Source organism: Cimex lectularius, unplaced genomic scaffold (assembly GCF_000648675.2).
Source record: "Cimex lectularius strain Harlan isolate CLEC.00 unplaced genomic scaffold, Clec_2.1 scaffold161, whole genome shotgun sequence".
In the NCBI taxonomy this organism is placed as follows: domain Eukaryota; kingdom Metazoa; phylum Arthropoda; class Insecta; order Hemiptera; family Cimicidae; genus Cimex; species Cimex lectularius.
In genome coordinates, this window is record NW_019392739.1 from 585,333 (window position 1) to 599,259 (window position 13,927).

A 13,927-nucleotide genomic window follows, 5' to 3' on the forward strand; every position below is an offset into this window, starting at 1 on the left:
GCCCACTCATAAATGTGTGAACTTTCTATCTGACTTTTTTTTAATGTTGAACTTATTGATTTTTTTATTTTTAAATTTGAGTGATAAAAGAAAGGTCAACCGATGTAAATATTTAAAACCGAATTGATCAAATTTTATTAATTAAGAATAAACATATGTTGAAAAGCAGGCTGTTTTTAAAAACTTTTTTTTAATTACCGATAGTGTAATTAATTTCTGCAAGCGTTTCTGGCGCCGGTTTTGCTTTTTTTATTAATACAGGTTGTTGAAACAAATTACGATTGGGAGCAAACATTGCCTCATTCTAATCCGGTTAAGGCTATAGTTATGCTGTCCAATTATTTAGCCCAATCAATTTTGAAGGCTTCATTCGATCCGCGTAGATTAATATGCTGTGAACGGATAAAAATAAATATTTTAATTTTCATTCCGTAAAATAAATCGATCATTTTGTATATATCTCGGAGTCACTTGATATTCAAGTACTTCTAGAAAACGATGCTCTAGACTATACAGGATCGGGGGCATAATTAAAATCGCATTACAGGCCTTAATCAAAAGTCAGGCGATTAAAGTTTTTATACCGCTCTCACAATCGCCGTTATACCGGTCCCGTCTTCGCCCTGATAGCCTTAACTTTAATTTAAAGGATTTATTACAATAAATTAATAAATCTAATTTAATTTGTAGTATAAGCCCGGTACGGATGGTGTGATAAGATCCAGTAAAGTCAGCCAGAAACAGGATGTTTTATTGCTGGGTCGGCTTTAACTGCAAAAATGCACGAAACTCGGCGAATCTCTCGTTTTAAATTTACAAAGTGGTTTTAGCCGTGGGGATTTGTAAAGTAGACCGTCTGCTAATCGGTGACCGAGCAATCATTATGTTAATGTAACATCATTTAAACAGGTAACGTAAAAGTAAACGAATTATTTTAATTTGCTTTTTAGTTTCGCCTCTGATCGAACAGAATTCAGATTAGAACAGTTAATTTCTCTTTCATTAATGCTTTACACGACTTTTCAATTCTCTAATTTCCTTAATTTATTTGCTTATATCTGAATGTTCAAAAATTATATGATGTTAATTAATAAAACCAACGATGGGCTGGGGTTTTGGATTAATCTTGGAAACAGGAAAACAAACTCATTGTCGAAAGTATTTCTATATCCTCAAAAGAGAGATTTACTCAGATATAGTAATTATAATATCAGTGTGTGTCTAGGCTTTCTCATTAATGGTTCATCTTTACGTGACTTCCAAATTCTCCGTAATTAACAGCGGAGGGCTGCTCTTATCTCGCCAATTATTGCGTTTGTTGATATTAACGGGTATGCCGGTACGTGGGATAATTAAGTGTATAGGCTCTTTAAACGTATACTTGTTTGTGTGTTATCTTGTATTAGATAAGAGACATGGTTGGTACGGGATGGGATGAAAAAAAAAAAACTAGCCTTCCTCCCTGGGAGGAGGACTGGTTCCGACCCACTCTTTCCTCATTATAACCGAGCCGGGTCCGTAGTTAGCTGAAAATTAATATTAAGCCGGGCCTCGTGTTCTTGAGTAATTGTCTCCTCGGGCTTCTATTTAAACATGGCTTTTTTATGAGAGGGCAAAGGAGAGAATATTATTAATATTTGCGTTAAGGCCCTCAAATTATCTGCATTTGTCAAACGGGACTCCCACTCGCACCAATATCGAAAAGTTGTTTAAAAAACAGTTCACTTTCTTTCTGATTAAAAATAAAAATTATAAAAACCGGACCAATTATGTGTTTTGATGTGGATATGGTAATCATAATCATACACTTATTAGCATATATAAAAAATAAGATCTTATATATGGTTTCCTGGGTATAAGATTATTTCATTAAAGATAGCTGATCACTCATTAGCTTGTATAATTTATGCTTGTCACAATTAGGTTCTACATATAATTAAAAAAAAAATAAATAATATAGACCTGATATTTACAAGTGTGAACAATGAATGATCAGATAATTACTAAGGATTAGCCCTATTGTTTTTAAAAAGCTCTTGTCAAATGATTTTTATCTATGCAAGAATCAGAGATCAATCATTTTCTGGATAGGCTTTGGATTTATATAAGTTGTAACAGGTTACTCAGGTATGCGCTGCTCAAGCCAAGAAATTTCACCCCTCAATAAGATAAGACACTTTGAGCAACCTTTCTCTGTATGCCGGACACATACGCGGGCTTTGGCAAAAAACTAAGTGTCCGTGCAAACCTCGCATGGCCTATCCTTAGTCGGGTGTGGATGATACTTCAACGGGTCATATCCTCACCTAGCGAAAATGCTCTTGATTCGCGAGCTTTCTGGATGGGGAAAATTGCAGAAATCGTGAATATTTATTAAACTAAGAAAACAAAGACAATATTCATTCATTAGTTTGATCGAATTATGTCGAATGATTAAATTTAAATTGTGTAATTGTTTTTAGTTGAATGGATTTATTGTAAATTGTTCCAATCTGATTTGTCCAAAACTTATCTTTACGTTGATTCCACAGTCCACAATGGAAAACTTTGTGGTTCTTTAGCCCTATCCATAATTTGTGGGTGTAATTTCAATAAATCTACATGTCGGCGGGCTGACTTTTATCCCAAAGTCCGTCATACATTTTTATGAAGTAATTTTTTATTTATTGCAGAAGGTACGATTGACTCTTATGAGAATTATTTATAGCGGGCGTATGTCTTGAACCGAATTTTCAAAGCGTTTAATTCGGTTCAAGATGGATTCTCGTGATAGGAGAAATTATTTTTCAACGTACACCCACGTTTTTAAGCCCGAACAAAGCCCTTTCTCACAATAATTAATATTATTCGGGATACGTGTTCCCACCTGGGTTTTGAGCTTTAATAGCTTTTCTTTTAAAAGTCTAATTGAGTTTTACTAATACCTTTTTCGAGGACAAACGGCGGCAGGTACGATGACAGTTCGTAACTGTAAAATCCACATACTGCACCTGATATACGAGTGAAGCTAAGTCAAGTATTGACAAGATAATTTCCCATGGTAAATTGTGTTGGGCCGTAGGCGAAGTCTTCCCTAATGCCCGTCGCTCTTTATCACTGGACCCATTTATCAATCTCAGCTCATCCACCCACTACCTCCAGCGCATAATTAACCCTAACAAAATGTTTTAATTATACAGCTGGAGTGAAATTAATATATATTCATTACAGAGATCCTAGCCCAGATTGCAAATGAGTGAATGTCCAAGGATATCAATGTTTAGTCTCAATCTCATACAATTAATGGTTTAAAATACGGAACGATTATGTGATTTCTAGTTTAGTCGTTTGAAAACATTTTGGTCCCCTAATCTTCTATGTTTTGGTTAAAGAAAGGGTCGGCTAGGAATCAAAATACATCTGACCAAAATATTCCTGAAACGACATAATTTCAGGTTCATCACCCCGCAGACCTCTAGATCAAATCTCACAATTTAAAACCTAATCCTTCGCCTTTTTGTTAAAAAAATAAATAATAAATTCTCACTGTAGGAATTTTGACAGATTCATAAAGTGAAAACATAATGGGAGGAAACGTTGTTTTACCTGCATTCCAAAGAAAAAAAATAGAAGGAACATCAACTAACCCTCGCTAATAAATTGCGAAATTATGCTGGGTGGTCTGCGAGTCGATCGATGCTGATAATCACCGGTCCTGTTGCCTTTAGACGGACACGTTCGTCTGTGCGCCTTCACCAGGAAAAAGACCTCGGACCAAGGACCAAAAGTGATAATAGGCTGACCCAGTTGGATGTACTAGTAACCACTGACAAAAAAATGATTTTCCGTTGACATTGAACAAACCTCTCGTTGACAAGGGAACGTCACGTTTGTTCGTAGAAGAAAACCTTATTAAACGACACGTGTTAATATTATTCAACAGAGCTTTTAGCGAGTACAATTTATTAAATTAATCATTAAAGCAATGAGATTAATTATTTATTAGATGGCCAATTGCACAGTTTTTAAGAGACAGCGAAGATGTTTTAATTTTTCTTATGCAATATGATATTCATACATGCCAGTGTACAGAAACGCTGATAAATATATATGAACTTTTATTATTCTTACTTCTACAATTTTACAATACAGTTGAATAGGAGAATTTAATTGATACCAAATTTTACTGCTTTACTAGAATCAATACTCACAAAAAATGTAGCTGCTTGTTTTTTAAGTTTTCTAGATTTATTTTGCATTACGGAATGCCGTAACATTTTAAATTTCAGACTTTTCTTTAGAAATATTTTCAAATTAGATATCAACACAAAAAATGCCAAAATGGATTATTCGATAATCTTTGGATTGTTTATTCAGCTGGAAAGGTTATACCAATGATGTGCAGTACAAATTAACGTAAATTTTTGTAATAACCGATCACGACATTGATTTTTAAGTAAGTTTTTGAATAAGTAAAAACGATTATTATAAAATGGCTTAAACATAGCTTTTCATAAATAGCGAGAAATACTGATATACTTCTAATACAAGTCCAAAAAACAATAATATTAACAAAAACAGTCTACATAAATAGAAAAACGGGGAGGAACAATGAAAATTCGATTCTTTCATAGTGTTGGCTATGTATTCCCAATTTAAATTGGATTTTTAAAAAGAAAAACTCAAAAAATAACATAATAGAATAAAATATTCGTACGTGGTATACATTTTTTACTATAGTGAAAGACCATACTATTAAATATAATATACACTAAAAGACAAAAAAAAGTTGTTTATTTCAAACTATACTATACGCTAACTATCGCTATATTAATCGTTATACGACATATTTATTGTAGTGTAAATTTAAAAAAAAACGAGATCAGAAATACGTGAGTTTCAATAAAAGTGATTTAATTATGATGGTTTGAAAAAAAAAAAAAAATCAAAACACCGAAAAATCATTTAATGATAGATTAAAATTTAATATAACAATTTATTTTAGCACTAAATGATTTCCCTATGTTTTAGTGAATTTCGTTTCAAGTTATCGTAAGTAAATATTTTTATTAAAACTCATTAAATTCATGAATGAAATATCTAATGATTGATAACATATAGTTTTTAATAAACAAGAAAATACGAGTGCCTGGTTTTTTGTCTTTTTGTATACAAAACCAATCAATAACTTACATTGTCGTTATCGTCAAATATTTGTCAAATGTACACCTGAGTGGTTAGGTTATTATTTTCAAATTCAGTTGAAATCAAAAGTGTTTTCTACTTCTATGTTTAAAGTGTGTATTGACTGAATTAACCTTTTCATTCCTACAATTAATTTATCTCTGTATGAACATCAACATTGGTAGGTTATTCTAAGCAAGCATATTTATTGAGATTGCAACTAATATTTAGATAGTAACTCAATAATTGTATAGTTTTTGTTTGTTTTGTTTGTGTAAGTTACAATATTAATGATAAAAGTTTTGATTTATTTATGTTCAAATTGAAGGAAATTTTAAGTAGATCAATATTTCCCCAACTGTGTAAATACATGACAATGTCTTTAAGATATTAGATAATAATGTTATTTTATATCATGTTAAAATGATAATAAATATAATAAATCATGAAAATAAAGTCCTTAAAATAAAATTACCTGACCATGTAAATGGAAAGGAGTAAGGAAAATGCAATAAAGATTTCTTAATTTTTTAATTTATGTCTTTTGAAGTGCGTTTTTGCGTAAGTTGACGCCATTAGAACTGCAAAAGATTTGATTTAAATCAGATTAAAGTGAATTTAACGATCTTATGATGATTTCTGACCCCTACTACGAAATTATCCAGTTAGTTTTAAAGGACTTGTTTCCGGGCGTACAGATTAGCATAATTCTGTAATTTAGTAAAAAAACCAAAACTCTACTTCAAAGACATTTAATCAGATTGGTACTAAGTACAAATAGTCGAGGTCGTCCTTTTTTCAACCATTTAAAGGCTCTCACATAAGCATTGTTCCAGTTAATAACCGTGTTCACACTTACAAATTAAACCGGAGAACAATTAAACCTTTCGGTGGTCCCTGTTATTTTATGAGGAAAAGAGCGCATTTACAACTATATATAGTATAGAATAAGGGGTCGTTTAGTGGGTAATAATTTAATTTTCCCATTTCATATGTGTCGGCTAATGCGTCGGAATGCCCTGATTGCAGGAAACGGGTTCCGTTACGGGCGGCTCACATGGTCTCAGCCGGTGGTTTCCACAAGTTTTTGCCTTTGGCAAAATCCCGGGAGACGGTCGAACACGTGTTCGAGCAGAACACATCCCTGACTAATTACAAGAGTGGAGACAGGCTCCGGGACTTCGGATAGGCGCGACACAAACACAAAAGGGCCGCCGACCCACTCGACATCCTTGATCTCGACGTACAGACAATTGACTCTGAAAATACCGTCGCCTCTCGACCTTTTCGAGCCTTGCCTTCTCCTTGAAAGCAACATCGTATTAAACAATGGAGTATTCTGTATAATTCTCCTCGGTGATAACCACTCGAGATATTCATCCACGTATCTACAAAACACTTCAACACCGACAAAGAACCTTAAAACAAAAATTCAAATGTAAACAAAAATTATGATCCAACAATATTTTTTTAAAAATACGTGAAGGCACAATTTATTGACAAAATAGTACAAATTATCCATAAAAATACATGAATGACTAGCGATTTTATATACCAATATATTTCTTTACATATTTCCATATTTCTTTATAATAAACATATGTAAAACTTATGTTAATTTAAACTTACTGTATTTTCTGGGGAAAGTTTAAAACGTAAAAAAACCACATTCCTCAGATACAGTGATATGGTATATAGATGGCTCCAAAACAAACGAAGGAACCGGATCGGGTGTTTTTTGTACAAGCCCAAGGTATGAGCAATCAAACTCATCAGGAAAGTACACTTTGGTCTTTCAAGCAGAAATACATGCCATGAACGCTTGTACCCTAGAAAACCTTAAAAGAGGTTACACTGACAACAAAAACCTCGTAACATCTGACAGCCAAGCAGCTATTAAAGCATTTGCATGTGAAAAAATCACGTCGATAAGAGTCAGTGAATCCATCCCAAATCTCCAAAATCTTGGGAAACACAACAACCTAATGATATATTGGGTGCCAGGGCACAAAGGAATTTTGGGCAACGAAAAAGCAGACACACTGGCCAGAAGAGGACATACATATACCCCGAACCTATACTGAAAGGATCCAAATAAAACAAATAGGGAAATGGATAAAACGGCGCTATACACAGTAAATTTATGTTAAAACAACCCTCGCCAAATTCACTGCTGTAGTTGGAGAGGGCTAGACTCAGAGAAGTGTTAGTATTATTAAACCCGTCAATGGCATCTGAGAAAAAAACTACACAACATGGACATATATAACGATGATCCTAACTGCAATTATGAAATGAGAAGGAGGAAACAGCCATCCGTATCATTTACGAATCCGAAGCAACGGCTCAATGGTGATTTAACCTAGCATACAGTAAAAACCTAGGAATAAAATTGTAGCAGCAACAGTGAATGACCTAATACTTCTGAGAAGAAGGATTGGGGATGGTTAGTTAACTAGTTAACCCTAACCATCCCTAAACGCAATAAAAATTATGCGTAGATACAGAGTACGAGAGTAAAATATTTTCTTTTCGTGTGTTTTTGAAGATTTTCTGCATGTGAATCTTGGTATGCCTATTCTCGCCGAGTTGATCTGTCAATAAATTTCGTCATCTTCAATGTGTCTGTGATTATGTTAAGCCTCTTTATTGATATTATTGTGGAAGCAGGGTATCGGTTTTTCTTTTTTTATTAATTATTTTGGTAGTGTAAGTCGATTTTTGTTGTTTGTCATCCCTCTGAACAGGAGGACATTTCACTATTGTAGATGTGTTGGTACTAAACCTTTGGCACATATCAACCCATACTTCTCCAACCCGAAAAAAAGGTCCATTCCTGTTACACAACATGAACGAAGATTGCGTATTGGATAACCATTTTCGATGCCACTTTACTACGCGATATCCTCTTTTGCCAATTGCTTTAAGTTGGACTCTGTTTGCCAAAAGCTGTTAACGAAATTGTCTTGTTTTTTCAGCAGTTGAGGTGGGTGGCTCTGACGATTTTATGCGTTTAAATGAAACGTGTTGGTATAAAGAGCATTTTATTTTTAAAATATTAAACTAAACACTCTCAATTTTCAGTCTATAAATATAAATTTATTATCCTTAAACAAAACGAAAAATCTGTTTCGAATTCATAAAACACGCAGAACTAGCCAATGAAAAGCAAAAATATTTAGTTTTTCTGGAAAATTTTAAATATTCAGCGGTTCAGGTTAAATTGAATAAGCCAAACAAGTTACTACCTGTATTGGCTTTTAACTTAATTAAACATAATCAAAATATACCCTAGTTATGAAAAAAATTACCTTGCTTGAACATCGTGTTCGTAAAAATAATAAACATCCAAATATGGTTGATTTTATTTACAATTACCGAACGTTGTAAGTGTATAATCACTAATTTAAATTTTTTGCAAAAAAAAACCCTAAAAAACCATGTAATATTAGTTACGAAATATTTCGGGATCGTCCAGCTTGCGAAACGTAGCAGATAATTGCTGTTTGAACGTCGAAACCAGTTCCAGTTCAATATCACTTCTATGTAATTTTAATAAATAAACAACAAAAGATAATAATCAGGTATGAGGATTGTTTGCTTTTTTTTCTTATTAATATTTGTTGCAATATTTATTTTTAATTACGGACTGTAAAACTGTTTCAGCAAACTGGTTTGTCTTTAAATTTCAGTTATAATTGTTTACTGTGCTCTATATAATATATGTTGGAAAATAAACATTCACATTGGTTTTCGGGCAAAGGTTCATATATTACACAAACTTATTATATAACTATGTTATTATTATAATTATTAATTGGTTATTTTTAAGATATACAGTGAAATTGTTTGTAAGTTAAAGCTCTAAACAGAAATATTATTTTAGTATTAAAATGGGGCTAACAGGGCGGCATTCTTTTAAAGTAGGGAGGAACTGATTGGCATTCCTAAAAAAAAAAGAAAATATAAGGGCAAATGATCTGAAGTTTTTAATCTTTAATGCGCCTTAAAACATTATATCGAGCTAAAAGAGGTTGAAATGAAGAACAGTCTGTGTGTTTTTTAAAAGAATTATAATAACCCAAAGTAATTATAATTAATAAGGAATACGGCCTTGGTCTGGGCAATTGCTCGTGCCTTCGATTCTTTCCTGTTCGCGGTATGCAGCTGGTCATCGGAACGCCTTTATTATAGTGCTGGGATGTTTATTTTAGATTAGCATCTTTTTCCTATTGTTGGTCTGTTGCAATAAGTTTTTTCACATTTTAACTCTCATGTTATTTTATGTTTTGCCTTGTTTGCCTTGTTTTGCCTTGTTCTCGGGGTAGTTGTTGTGCAGGGCACTTAGCATGCTGTTAGTAGAACCTCAGTCAATATGGCTTGCAGAATGGTTTTTTTTATGGTCATATAAAATTTAATTGCTGACTTTGCTTAAGAAACTCATCCATAGAAGTGAATTAAACTATCATAGAAAAACAAAAATGCTACGATTTGCATTTCATTTAACAACGGGATATGATGTGGACGAATAAACATTTATTTAGATAATGGACTTATAGTAAAATAACTTTAAAAAAAACACATATTGGAAAAATTTTGTTTCAGTTACAATGCACTATTATAAATTTCATTAATCTAAAAGTTTTAATGTTAAAAATCTAACTATAAGAATAATTTACAATATCAGCAAAAAATAAAGTTAAACGAAAAAATTTAATGTTCTTATATAATAAAATCGATTACCTGTATATTTGAAAATTCAAGTCAAACGTTGCATTTTCCGTTTAGAAAGAGATATTTGGTTTGTTGATGTTGCAACTGTTGTATTTATTTATGAGTTATCTTGTTACGAAAAGAAGATAGGGTCATACAATTAGGCCTTGTCAAACGTATTCAAAACACGATACCCTTTCAAATGCAAAGTGATATTGAAAATTACATTTTACCGTTATAATAAACATAAAGAAGTTGTTCGATTAATGTTCAAAGAACGATTTTTTTTAATTTACCGTCAGAATAGCTGCAGTTTCAAAGGATAAAATTAAATCTTCCAAACCATATTGGGCATTTGGCATTCGATATTGATTTAAAGGGAACTGGATTTTTATTGGCAGGTTGTTCATTTCTTTTTTCCTAATCCAAGTTTGGTGAAAGATTGACGAAAGAAATGACGAGGAAAATGTTATAAAGTTTGTATAAGTTAAGAGAAATTATTCTTTAAATAATTTTAACGGACAAGTAGGTTTGGGGAGTTGAGTATGCAGTTATACGAAATGCATGCAATATGTCGTATGCTAAAAATTGAAAAATGTGTAGAACAAACAGCTATTACCACAGGGCCGATGATGAAAAATTCTTCAACGATAGGAAACTATAAAGCTGTCATTATTTAAAAATAAAAAATATGCCAAGGGGGCTATACAAGGTTTAGTGGAGACCCGAGAAGAGTAATCTTTCCGTCGGGGGAAAGATGTTGAAAAATTCGCCCGGACGATGGGATACGATTAAGGCTGTCAATAGTTGATGTTTTCTCCCTTATCAAAGGTCGGCTTCCTACTGGATAAACCATACGACCTGATCTGATCTGGCTGGAGACTAATTGCTTGTAAATGTAATACTGGAACCGACGGCGGTACTGCTCCCACCGAGATAGCCTCCTATTATCCAGCGATAAACGACCAGACACGGGAAATAACACCAAATTATATTCCTGGATAAACATCCATGCTCGGGTTCAAACGGTCTCGTCCGAGATGAGTGGATGATGAACTCCCGGGCCATAAAATAATATCTAATCCAACGAATTTATTCGAATTCCTTTCTTCAATCGTAAACGTTCACCTGTCGGAGAATATCACTTTTGCTTATTGATCCTTTCAAACGGAGAATTCTATACCCTTACTGAAATTGGGTCTCGTTCCAATAGGACTCCGATTACCTCAGAATGGAAACTTCTCTATAAAACTATTAGCTAGTTGAGATTGACTGTGTATGGTATTAAACCGATTTTGTTCGGAGAATCAAAATTAAAGAGCACAACCTTTTGAAATTGAATTTCTGGATGAGAAGGCAAGAAAACAGATCCAATTTTCACTGAAATTTATCTGCACGTAATGTAGTTTTTGTTGTTAATATTTTATAGCATTGTGTTTCGTACCATCGATCGATAGTCGTGTCTATCTATCATTATTGGAATGGTTGTTTGGTTGATTAGGTGAAACCTAGCGTTATCAATAAAAGAATCACTTGTGAGTCTCCTCTTATGGTTTGCGAGGTAATAAAGATGTAATTTAGTCGTTTACAATCATTTTTGTATGCACAATAGTGGACATTCTGTGTGTCAGATTTATTTTCGCCACCCCTCGAAATGTCCAGAGTTTCACAGCTATATCCAAACCTATCTTGGCTTTATTCCTCCTTCCATACGAAATATTTCCTAGGCAACTTCCTTTACTAGTCCATAAATTCTCCTCGACCTTACTCACTATATTTTACAGCTACTTCAATTCAAATCGTCTGTCGACTCTCTTAACACCCGCTCATCTCCCAAAGACCTACACCTTCCTCGTCGTAACACCTCAACATTTGAACGATCCTTCCTAGCTCGAGCCACAAATCTCTGGAATTCTCTCATTTGCCAATCCGCAAAGTCGCCTCCCGTACCTCTTTTAATTCCCTCCTGTACCAACACCTCATCTCCCTCCAAACAGAGCCAACATAATCTTTAATATTATTAGGTCCTTTTATGACATAACAAAGCTTGTTTCCTTCATTTTCGTACCTTTTAAGTTTGTGCTTAAAATCTCACAAGACCGCAGAGTATTCTTTATTACTATTATTTTCCCTAAATAATTATTATTATATTTTGTATTATGTGTTTTATGTCAATTTATTTCACTATATGTTAATGTCAAACCATTAATTCATGTGTCATATTTATAAAAATATTTGTAGCCTTATTGTTATTTTTATGGGACTCTAGACCCAGAATAAAGTATTCTCTCTCTCTCTCTCTCTCTCTCTCTCTCTCTCTCTCTCTCTCTTCTCTCTCTCTCTCTCTCTCTCTCTCTCTCTCTCTCTCTCTCTCTCTTTCTCTCTCTCTCTCTCTCTCTCTCTCTCTCTCTCTCTTGCTTTCTTTTTCTACTGTCTCTCTTTCTTTCTCTCTAGCTTCTCCTTTCTCATTGTGTTGAGTGTTTACAAGCAAATGTCTAAATATCAATCGTTTACCAAAATCAAATTCATCATTAGTCGCTTTTGTCTTTTTCATATCTGATTGAAATAGCACATTTTACGAGATCGTACCTATATCCTACACTATATTAAACAGTTTGATTCTTTCTTCAAATTTAGTCTGATTAGATTATTTTATTAGAAAATTCATTTTCAGCAATGTATTTTTCATTTTCTAACAATGTTGATTTTTCCGAACATAACCACCGGTCGTTTTCTTTTATAACAATATCAGTGATGTTTGGGAAGTATTATTTTCGTCAATAAGCGCTTTTATAATGGTACCAACGTAGCAACTTGTTCAAATCAGACGAGAACAGCATAAAATATTTGGTCGAGTCGTTCCTTTGCAACTGTATTAACATTAATGATGTAATTAATAAATAATTATCAATTCCTGTAATGGAATTTCTCGAGTTTGTTTTCTATTTATGAATCCCCTTTATCTGTTCCAATTATAAAATGGCATATCGCCAATAATTAAAAGACCAAGACGAGGAAGGGAATCGATATGTTATTAGTGTCCTATTTTCATATTGTCTAGGAATTTTCGTTGGGTTCAGATTATTTTTTGTTGTGATTGGATAAGATGGATAAAATAAAGAAATATAAAAAAGGATATGATTAAGGAGTTAAGATGGAATTAAACAACTTTTACGACGGTCGTAACATCTTGTCTTTTAGATATCCCTTATCGATCGTCTTAATTTGTGAAAAAGAGATACCGAAAGCTATAAAAGCTTTTACATCCATTGAATATCGGGAGAAATGCTATATTTTATTTTAACTAGATGGAATATTCCCAACACCGTAAGCGTTTTATTTAGATATAGATAGAAAGCACCAACAGCATTAAAACCAAAGTTAGTCTGAAAAAGGAAAGTTTACCCTGTCGCAGAAGGGTAAAGTATTCGGTCTTTTCGCTGAGACAATGAACAATTCAACAATCTTCTTTATTCATGATCATTTTCCTTGGAATGAGAGTAATGTAAAAGGTTTCTCAATTTTTAAACAGTAAGCACGATTGTATTAAAAGGCTAATCGAGCACGGTGTGTGTAATGCGATACTGCTCATTTTGTTTGTCACTGCCAAAATTGGTCTCAGGCCAAATTGGGTTGAGAAAAGCTCCATTGTTAGCTTGTTGCCTGTTGCACTGGAGGTTTCTTTTTCTATTAAGCAGAAAGAATATTTTTGGTTAAAAAAGACATAATGGCATGGTTGGTTTTCTTATCTTGAACAATTTGAAACGATAATCCGCAAACTGATTATCCCCTCCTTGTTGAACTCTTTTCAATTACGGTCCGCGACCTTTTTTCTTGCATGTACCTAATTGGTTCACCTTTCGACCAATCCTCCTTTGGGGATACGACGTCATTAACAAAACAGGAGGCGGGACCGGATATCAGCTCGCTGTTTCCTGTTGCCCTCACCAAAATACACACCTAGAACAATGGCGTTTAGTTATTAAGATCCCTATCTGGGCTTTTGTCATTAGATCTGGAGAATCCTGGCAGCCAGTTAAGTCTTTCCCAC

At 33.5% G+C, this 13,927-nt stretch overlaps 2 protein-coding genes across 2 annotated transcripts in view; one reads left to right on the plus strand and one right to left on the minus strand.

Moving 5' to 3' along the window:
• LOC106672311 (toll-like receptor 6) overlaps window positions 1-13,927 on the plus strand; it is a 32,673-nt gene that overhangs the window by 13,207 nt on the left and 5,539 nt on the right. The window lies entirely within an intron of this gene.
• LOC112126958 lies at window positions 5,691-6,883 on the minus strand. Its single transcript, XM_024227071.1, has 2 exons — window positions 6,793-6,883; window positions 5,691-6,581 (listed from the first exon to the last, which is right to left on the minus strand). The coding sequence occupies exons 1-2, from the start codon at window positions 6,831-6,833 to the stop codon at window positions 6,227-6,229; spliced, it is 396 nt and encodes a 131-aa protein (XP_024082839.1). The 5' UTR covers window positions 6,834-6,883; the 3' UTR covers window positions 5,691-6,226.

What these genes read in the sequence shown, in the direction of transcription:
- LOC112126958 (XM_024227071.1), bottom strand. Translation starts at nt 6,833, where the DNA reads ATGTGGTTTTTTTACGTTTTAAACTTTCCCCAGAAAATACA. An exon ending in AACTTTCCCCAGAAAATACA is followed by an intron (nt 6,582 to 6,792) that starts GTAAGTTTAAAT and finishes TTTTGTTTTAAG; the next exon opens with GTTCTTTGTCGGTGTTGAAG.